This window comes from Neophocaena asiaeorientalis, unplaced genomic scaffold (assembly GCF_003031525.2).
Source record: "Neophocaena asiaeorientalis asiaeorientalis breed wild unplaced genomic scaffold, Neophocaena_asiaeorientalis_V1.1 scaffold327, whole genome shotgun sequence".
In the NCBI taxonomy this organism is placed as follows: domain Eukaryota; kingdom Metazoa; phylum Chordata; class Mammalia; order Artiodactyla; family Phocoenidae; genus Neophocaena; species Neophocaena asiaeorientalis.
The window spans coordinates 8,880,371-8,889,842 of record NW_020174560.1 but is presented as its reverse complement, the minus strand read 5'-3'; the positions used below and the strand labels follow the sequence as shown (position 1 = coordinate 8,889,842).

The window sequence follows — 9,472 nt, the reverse complement described above, 5'->3', positions numbered from 1 at the left end:
AGAAAATAGTGATGGAAATAAACATAATGCTTTAAGTGTTTTCTGTGGGCCAGGTAAAGTCTGGTACTGCACTGCCATCTCTGACTTACAGATAAAGAGACTGAGGGTCAGAAAGGTAATATGCTAATAGCTTTTATGTTTATGTGGTAAAGCTGGGATTTGACCCCAGTCTATTGGGGGCCAAAGTTGCTCTCTATCCCTTTAATACCTTCCCAAGAGAAAAGGTACTGTTTGGGGGTGCTTTTGGAAGCTCTAGAAAAGGCAACTATTCTGGGGTGGAACCCTATGGGCAGGTGGGGTTCTAGCTCCACCCCCTCATAATCAACAGAGGCCCTAGAGACCAGACCAAGTTCTGTGGGAACTCCCTCTCATCCCAGTGCCTGAGCAAGGGAAGAGGGCAGCACAGCTTCGGGAAGAATGGATAAACACGGTGAGTGGGGCCGGAGGACAGGGTCTCTTGACTCCAGGGTGGACCAATCAACACATCACCATGGCAATCCCAGAGTAGAAGCCCAACCTTTTCTCAGTTACCCATCCATGTACAAGCCCTCTTCTCTCTCTTTCCTGAATATTCTTGACATCTGCTCTCTCATCTTCACCTGCTGCTGTTCGGATCTTTTCTCTGGCCTGGACCACTGTAATGACTCCTAAGTAGGTCTCTCTCTGTCTCCTTCTGTCAGAGGGAACATCCTAAAGGATGGCTCTGAGTACATCCCTGTGTCAAAACGTTCAGTGGCTCCCCACTGCTGAAGGACAAAGCCCAAACTCCATAGTCTGGGCCCCCAAATCCCAACCTTCCTTTCCAATTCCTCATCCTCCCCAAATGTTCCCAGCACCCTTCTCTGGCTGTGCACTACGTCTGGCCTTTCACAACCAGAAGGCTCCTTCATGTGTTTTCCTAAATAAAAGTACAGTGGACCTTGGGAATTCCCTGGTGGTCCAGTGGTTAGGAGTCTGGGCTTCCACTTCAGGGGGGTACAGGTTCGATCCCTGGTTGGGGAACTAAGATCCCACATGCCACGCGGCGTGGCCAAAAAAAAAGTACAGTGGATCTTGGTTCTCCACATTTAGCAATACCAAGAACTGGCAGAATGTTTGAAACAACTTTTCTTGAAAGGTTTCAAAAGTCTTGAAATTCAGAGGCCCCTCTGTTACCTACCACGTCACCTGCCTGAGAGGGTCGGGAAGATGAAGGGGCATGATGTATGAAGAGGTTAGCCCGGTGACTACGTGCAGTCGGTGCTCAATACATGTGGGCTGGAACACTATATTATCATTCCGCTTTGTCTCCAACCTCTTTAATCATGATGGGCAGGGATCAATAGAAAAATTTCTAGACCTTTCCAGCGCAAACCCCAGGAATTGTGTCTTCCCTGCCCTCCTCCCCCTTTTTTTCATTACAAGTCTAGCTTCCCAGATCGAGCAGCCAGCAGGGCACACGGTGGGGCTGGGTCAGTGTTTGCTGAGTGAGTGGTGGACATCTACCGGCGGCGGCCGTGTTACTTTCACATCAGTCCAAGAACTTCCCGCCTGCCAGGACTGCCGCTTGGGGTTGTGGAGTTTGTGTCCTGAACACCAGCAAGGGGGACAGTTGTGGCTGAAATCCAGCTGGCGGTTCGGGTCAAGCCTAGAAGGAGGAATAGACGCCTTTTCCTAATTGGCTCCCCCCTAGGGCAGCCTTTTCCTAATCGGTCTGCCCATGGGGTGGGAGGGCAAGAAAACTTCTATTTAGTCCGCTCATAAGGGGCACTTTTCCTGTTTTGCTCATCAGAGGCGTCCATTTCTAACAGCGCAGAGGCGCTGTGTGCCCACCTGCCTGCCCACCCCGCCGCAGGTGTTGCTGGGCTTTCTTAAGGCATGGCCCACTTTGAAGACGGAAATCCCGTTCCATCCAGAAAACAAAATATAAACCACCTATTAAAATTCCAATCAGTGCACTTAATGTTTATTGACAGCCTGCACAGAGATCAGTCCCCACCCCGGAGCCAATTAGAAGGAAGGTGGTGATGAACCGCCATCTCCTCCGGGTTCGCAAGGCTCATTGCACCTGTTTGTTGATGGCTTCCCGCGGCCCCTGAGCCAGGCGCTTCAAACACACTCGATCTGATACCTGCCTTACAGTAATCCTTGGGATAGGCACTACTTTTTCCCATTTTACAGAGAGGGAAACGGAGGTGACAGAAGCGACGTGATTTGCCCCGAGTCTTCAGCTAGGAAGTGTGGGGACCTAGGAAACCAGGCCTTCCTTTGCCCAGGAAATCCTGCACACTCTGTAACCCTCTCTTGGAATCCTGCTGGCTCCGGGCATCTCGTGCGCACCGTCGTTCGAACGCCTGCCTATTTTTTTTTTTTTTTTTGGCTGGGGAGGCGGGCGGTCGGGCTGTGGGCAAAAGTCAGGGTACCAGGGTACCCAGGCCCTTCACTGACCTCTTCCCCGCCCCCCGCCCCCACAGGCGTGAAGACCCCCTTGTGGAAGAAGGCGCTGGAGCAGCCCGGGACCAGAGAGGCAGAGGCGGAGGCGGAGGCTGCGGAGGGGGCGCCGAAGGAGGATGAGGAGAGGCCGCTGGAGGAGCGCGCGGCCGAGGGCGAGGCGGAGGGCGGGGAGGCGGAGGGCGGCGAGGGCCGGGAGCGGGGCTCCGTGTCGTACAATCCACTGAGCCAGGAGTCCAGCAGCCTGCAGGTGGCGCTGCTGCGGCGCGCGGACAGCGGCTTCTGGGGCTGGTTCAGCCCCTTAGCACTGCTCGGCGGCCTGGCCCCTCTCGCCAACAGGTGAGGGCGCGCCGCTCGGCGGGGGCGGGATGTACTGGCGCCAGGGCCCCGGGCGGGAGCTGGCGGCGCGGTGCCCTGAGCGCCCCGGCCCCTGCCCGCAGGAAGCGGATCCCCCCGGAGGAGCCGTGCGTGCTGGAGACGCGGCGGCGGCGGCTGCGCGGCGGGGGCTGCGCGCGCTGCGAGATCCTTTTCTGCAAGAAGTGCAGGAACCTGCACAGCCCGCAGAGCTACGTGGCGCACTGCCTTCTGGAGCACCCGGATCTGCGGGAGGCGCGGGCTTCTGGAGGCGCGGGGGCTGCCGTGGGCCATTGAGCGCCCCCCAGTCCCCGGTCTCTGTGGCCCTCCATCCTCGCCTGACTCCAAATTCCCCGCCACCCTCTCCTCCACCCCCGACGCGGAGCGCTCTCCGGTACGTACCTGAGAGCCGCCTTCCCGGAGCGCCCCACTCCGAGCAGCCCAGCAGGCCCACCGCTGATGACCGGCCCCACCTGTCATCAATGCGGAGCCCAACATCGCCTGGAGCTCCATTCCTCCAACAGCGCCTCCCGAGGGCCCCAGCGCCCGGGTCAGCACGCAGTGCCCACCGCCCACCTGACTCGCGCCCCCTGGTACAGCCTCACGCTCATCTCTGGGGTATTTCACGTCCTTCGGGCCCGGTGAGCAGAGGCGTCGCCTAGAAAAAATAACCCCTCTGGGAAACTTGCCCCTTCCCTCAAATCATTCAATAAAGCCCCTAATCAAAGTGTCAGTGCCTTGAGGTGGGGCGTGGGATAAAGATCGACCCTCCTCCCCTTCCCCTGGGTTCAAGCCAGAGGGAAAAGGGCAGGCGGAGAGCCTCCTCCCTGCAACTCCCCCCGGACAGGGCGGAACGAAGCACTTTCAGCCAAGGGCAGTCAAAGGCCATTCTCCCCACGGCGCAGAGAAGAAAATGAAGCTGCCGGGCCAGGAATGCCCACGGGCAGCTGAGGGCTGAAGCTGGCCGGACCTTCCTCCCCTCCCGCGGGAAGCCCGGTCTGGCTGAGGTCAGTGTGTGTGCAGAGGAGGCACTGGCAGGTGTGCAGGGGGCAGGACTAGAGAACCAGCCCCAGAAGCCGCTGAGACAGAAGACTGGGAGGCCGGAGAGCTGGGTCCTTCTCCAGGAATCCCAGCTATTCTCGGCCGGCCAGCGGGAGCTCCTGGAATGCTTCGTGTGTGGCCAGGAGAATGGGGCCATTGTGAGCACAAAGCTCTCCAGGCCTGCAGAGCCCCCAGCGACTGCAGCTGTGCAGACCTCCAGAGAGGCCCCTGTCTTCCTCCTGCCACACAGGGTCCTTCATCTGGCCTGGGGGATGAGGTGGACGAAGGATATTTTGATCTTTGAGGAGAGAGGCAGGGCCCCTCTCCCTATCACAACTACACACACGCACAACTCACTGGTCCCGGCTTTGACGGGAAGAACATGGTTGCAGCCTGCCTAGCATCCGTACCCACCTGCTCTTACTGGAAACGTGTCCAAGGAAGGCTGCTTCCCCCCTCCAGGCCCACCAGCTGGGAGCACCTCTTTATTCCAGCCTTCCCCCCAACCGCTGAAAGAAACAGGGCCCAGCAGGCCTGCATCGGTCTCCTTCTTGTTCTGGGTCCTGACACCCCTGAGGTTGGAGACCCTTGTACTCAATCCACTTCCTGGGGGTGGGGCCTCTGATTAAATAAGACAAAATCCTCCAAGGACTGAGCCAGGAGGCCCTGAGGGGAAGGGACAGTCTTGCAAAGCAGTCCCAACTTCTCCATTGAGTTTTGCATCCTTCCTGGTTGCCCAGTGCTGTGGCCTCATGGACAGGAACTGCACCTTTAGGGAAAGAAACAAAATCCCCAAGGCCTGGGGAGGAATGAGTCTTTGGGGAAAGGGCCGTGGGGTCTGGGATCCTTTTCGGCTTCTCGTTGAATTGATCCCACAAAGATCAATGTCTTGACAGCACAAAGACATTCTCCAGGGAACGCAGATGAACTTTCCTGCCTGGACTTCTGCAGGGAGGCTCTGAGGCTTCCAGACAGGGTCTGCCCTTGGGGCTGGGGATACACGTTGGCCACGAGAGCGCGCCAGCAATTCACTAAGAGGTGGGGGCATCTTCAGAACAGGGTGCCCCCCGAGTTGGCGTGCCAGCAGCCCATCCAGGGCAGCTCTGTGGCCCAGCGGCCCAAGGGTGTTGCTCGAAGTCTGGCCTGGTCGAGGCGCCAGTAGCGGTCGTCTCTGAAGAAGATGATGGAGCCGTCGGGCCTGGGCAGAGCGCCGCTGACCTCCTCAGGGACGCCGCCCCAGTCCTGCAGGCCTCGGGGGTAGTAGGGCTCCACCTGCAGCCCCCCTCGGGCCAGCACATAGTAGCGGGCGCCCTTGAAGAGGATGAGACGACTCAGAGGAGGGAAGTAGAGGGCAGCATCCGGGTGGGGGGGCAGGCCCCCTGCCCGGCACAGCTGTGGGGAGCCCCACACTGGCTTGGGGCCCTGGAACCTCCAGCATCGACTCCCTGTAGGACATCGGCAGAGCCAGCGTGAGTTGGTGCACTCGCCCTTTGGTCCTCTACCCCACCTCTGTCCCCCCATATTCCTACTCCCCTTCATGTTGGAGTCCAAGGTGGTCAGTATTTGTGATAATCAAAATAGATCAGTTGTAAACAGTAGAGGAGGGACTCTTGTGGCCTCCACTTCCAGCAGGTGTCCGCAGAGGGCAGGTTGCTCTGAAGGAACCTCCCCAACCCAGGCGGGAAGCACGCGCCCTCCCAGGTGAGTGGTAGACTTCAGGGAAGTCCAGGGGCTTTCTCCACGGCCATTACTACCAACAGTTCGGTGAGGGCAGGGAATTTTGTTTCGATCACTACTGTATCCCAACACCTCCAGCCGAGTTTGTAGAAGGCACTCAATATTTGTTGAATCAATGAATGAACACAATTTTCTCATACTGCACATTCCTCAGACATTATGTTCTTTTAATCCTCCTTCCCCAACAAACCTGAGGGATTATTTTCCCCGTTCAACAAATTCAAGCTCCAAGAGTTAAGTGACAGGCCCAGACTCACACAGCCAGGATTCCAAGGAAGGTTTGTCCTTCTGCTGTATTGCAGAGCTCAGAGCCATCCTCTGCTTCCCTCTAGACTCTTCTCTGAAACTCTCCCACCCGCTCTCTCTCTGGGACAACCGTGACACCTGTGCCCCCCAACCCATCACTAAAGGAATCTCCTGGGAGAGATTCTGGGGCCACAGGTTCAGAATGGAATTGAGACGCCTCCCCTCTTTTGACCTTGGGCAGACTCCTCCCCTCTCTAGGCTTCAATTTTCTCATCTGCCCCAGGGCTGGTACCTTTGAAGAAGTAGAAGTCTCCATCCTCCAATGACACCGCGGCAGCCTCAATATGGGGGGGCAGCCCTGCCCACCTTTTCTGTAGTGGGTGGGGCTCTGAGACGTTGCCATCAGCTGTCACCTCCCAGAACTGGTTCCCTTGAAATATGTACAGTCGATGTTGCCCATCTGCCCAGAGACAAGAGAAAGTTGAGGAGTGACTATCAGCCTCCTGCCTCCTTTCCAGGGAAGATGCTTCCCTAGAACCCAGCTTCCCAAACTGATGAGAGAGGATGCAGCAGAGAGGATACAGCATGCACAGCTGGGGCAGAGGGGAAAGTGCAGGAGGAAGCAGCGTTTTGCTTGGCGTGGGCTTGCTACCCTGCAGAATGCTTGTGACTTGGGATTTCTGGATTTTATAATTCATCCCCCAACCTTGTACTCCAGCTCCGGAGATCCCTGGAGATGTGGAGGAGGAGGAGGGAAGAAGGAAGCAAGGGACCAGCGGGACCATCTTACCTACAGTGATTGCATCGAAGGAAGAGTGGCAATATTTAGGACCTCGGGTTTCGGGGCGCCTTCCTTGGAGTCTGTGGGGGTCCCAGGCCTCAAAGTCCGTTAACAGCTTTCCGGGGAGCTGGATGGCCCCTGAGCCGCCCTGGGGCTTCCCTTCACAGGGAAGGAGGGAAGTGGGAGAGAATGCACACTGGTTGGGGGTGTGTTGAGTGCTCGAGACCTCCCCCTTGGTTCATTTCATTATCTGACATGAGGGGCAGGGAAGGAGGGCAAGGGTGGGGGGTTAAGAATTGTCCTTGGTTGTTGGTGTTATAACCATAGCACCAAACTCAGAAGTCCTCTTTCCTGCCGAACAGTCTGGAAAAGGGTAAAATCGGAGTGGGGGAACCAAACAAGGGTTTGGAACTAAAAAGGGCAGAGGGTCCTCTTCCCTGAGTCCTGGACAATGCAGATGGCATGAGGGCAGAGTTCAGGGGCCTGGGCTGTGATAATTACAGCAGTTATAATAATGACGTCACTATACTTCACTTATGAGAACGAGGCATTAGAATTCGGCACCAGCTCCTGAATCCTGGTCTGCACCTTCCTAGCTGGGTGACCTTGGACAAGTTATCTAACGTCTCTGAGCCCCATTCTCCTCATTTGTGGATAAAAAGATACCTCATGGGTGTGTTAAGTGTCTGGCCCATGGTAGACACTCGTGAAATAGCAGCTATTATTATTACCTTTGTGTAGGTCTCTTAGACTACAAAGCATGTTCATATCCACCAGAACAACAGCCCTGGGAGGTAAGCAGGGCCTCAATTATTATCCCCCCCACCTTTTTTTTCCCCCCAGAAGATAAAACCGAGGGCTCTAAAAGGGGAAGTGCTTTGCCCAAAAGCAACTGCTAACCCCGATGGAATGGTTCTTGATCCTAGGGATCCTGGCCCTGCCCACCACACCAGGTACTCAGGGTCACAGCCCTGGGCTGGGGTCCAGATAAATCTCTGGGAAGCAGCAGTCAGTTCATTCTGCGGGAGAAGACCTTGTCTAAGTCCACCGCCAGGCAGAGGCCCAGGCTTGGGGGAAAAGTGGGCATCAGATCACGGAGAGGGAAATGTTGGGGGAGAGCCACAGGAGCTTTAGCTGGGAGCAGGAATGAGGGCTCTGGGGTCTGGGTGGGACCGAGGACTGGGTCTGGATGATGGGGCAGGGATATGAGAGGAATTGCGCGGCCCTGGTTGGGCAGGAATCAGCAACTGGAACGCAGAGGAGGGCTGTGCCCAGGAATTGGTTGGGATGATAGAGGCCAGGCATGCGGGTGAAGCAGGGCAGATGAGGTTCCTCAAGATTTGAGGGGAGCCCGAAGCTTCAGCATCGTGAAGGACCTGTGATGGGGAGGCCAGCTTCCTGCGCTTAGGATGGGGGATCCTATGTGAAGAGCCGGTGTCCGAGCCCTGGGGATCCCGGGGCGCAGGGGACAGGGGAGAGCGCAGTGGCGAGCGCGCCGGGGGCTCACCATACAGGCTCTGCACGGCCAGCACGTCGTCCCAGCTGAGCAGCGCGTCGCGGCCCAGCCTCTTGTAGTAGGGCGCCATGAGCGCGCGCGGCGCGGCCGAGTGGGTCAGGCCGAGCGTGTGGCCGATCTCATGCGCCAGCACCACGAACAGGTTGCGCCCGCGGCGGCGGCTCAGGGACCAGCGCTCGTCGCGGTCGAAGTGCGCTTCGCCGCGGCGGGGGAGGAAGGCGTGCGCCAGGGCGCCGCCTACAGGCGGCGAGGAGGTCAGGCGGAGCCGCCGCCCGCGACACCCCCCAACTTCCCACCGCCCGGCGCAAATGCCATTGTCGTGTGTATGGCTGCGGTTTTGATGAGTAATTTCCCTCCTAATTAAGTCTGGCAGAAGCTGAAGTGTGGAGCAATGAACAGATGACTAGGCTATGGGGCCTGGAAGCCTAAGAGGGAGCGTGGTGTACAAAGAGCACGGGGCCAAACTGCCTAGCTTCCAATCCCGGTTTTATCCCCTTACTAGCTGTGTGACCTTGGACAGATAGCTTAACCTCTCTGTGTCTTAGCTTTTAGATTTTAGATCTGAAAAATGGGCACGTTGATAAGGGAGTTGCTCCTCACGGGGTTGTTCTGAGTATTAAAAAGGGATGTGTGTACTTGTGTATGTTACATGTAATACTTAGTGTCTACCGCAGGTAATGACCGTTACTTACTTTCGAAGAGATCTAGGAGTAGGGACAGTGGTTACCCCCGAAGGGGGCTTAATGAGACTTCTGGGGTGTTGGTAATGTTGTTTCTTGATCTGGGTGCTGAGTGTATTTATGGGTAGGTATAGCTTATTTATTAATAAGTACATATAGGGGGGACTTCCCTGGTGGCACAGTGGTTAAGAATCCGCCTGCCAATGCAGGGGACATGGGTTCGAGCCCTGGTCCAGGAAGATCCCACATGCCGCGGAGCAACTAAGGCCGTGTGCCACAACTACTGAGCCTGAGCTCTACAGCCAGCGAGCCAGAGCTACTGAGCCCGCACACCACAACTACTGAAGCCTGCGTGCCTAGAACCCGTGCTCTGCAACAAGAGAAGCCACTGCAGTAAGAAGCCCGCGCACGGCAACGAAGAGTAGGCCCCGCTCGCCGCAACTAGAGAAAACCTGCGTGCAGCAACGAAGACCCAACTCAGTCAAAAATAAATAAATGTATAATAAAAAAAAAAGGAGAGAGAGAGAAGCGTATGTAGGGGACTTCCCTGGTGGTCCTGTGGTTAGGACTCTGCACTTCTACTGCAGGGGGCACAGGTTGGATTCCTGGTCAGGAAACTAAGATCCCGCATGCCACGCAGTGGGGCAAAAAAAAAAAAAAAAAAAAAGCTTTTTTTTTTGGGTTTTT

At 56.5% G+C, this 9,472-nt stretch overlaps 2 protein-coding genes across 6 annotated transcripts in view; one reads left to right on the top strand and one right to left on the bottom strand.

Moving 5' to 3' along the window:
• Window positions 1-1,917: 1,917 nt before the first annotated feature.
• Window positions 1,918-9,472, bottom strand: part of MMP28 (matrix metallopeptidase 28) — a 24,371-nt gene continuing 16,816 nt past the window's right edge. For 2 of the 5 annotated variants that reach the window (XM_024757553.1, XM_024757554.1), the window contains 4 exons: window positions 8,097-8,342; window positions 6,599-6,748; window positions 6,101-6,268; window positions 1,918-5,270 (listed from right to left, as the gene is read on the bottom strand). In XM_024757553.1, the coding sequence (XP_024613321.1) occupies window positions 4,876-5,270; window positions 6,101-6,268; window positions 6,599-6,748; window positions 8,097-8,342 (959 nt within the window). In that variant the 3' untranslated portion in view covers window positions 1,918-4,875. The remainder of the gene's footprint in view (window positions 5,271-6,100; window positions 6,269-6,598; window positions 6,749-8,096; window positions 8,343-9,472) is intronic. The other 3 variants (XR_003004870.1, XM_024757556.1, XM_024757555.1) reach the window with 3 other exon arrangements.
• CUNH17orf50 (chromosome unknown C17orf50 homolog) lies at window positions 2,108-3,109 on the top strand (the record flags this gene model as incomplete). The annotated part of the gene is made up of 2 exons (XM_024757551.1): window positions 2,108-2,769; window positions 2,871-3,109. Coding segments are annotated over 2 exons (873 nt in total), but the record flags the coding sequence as incomplete, so codon positions are not given.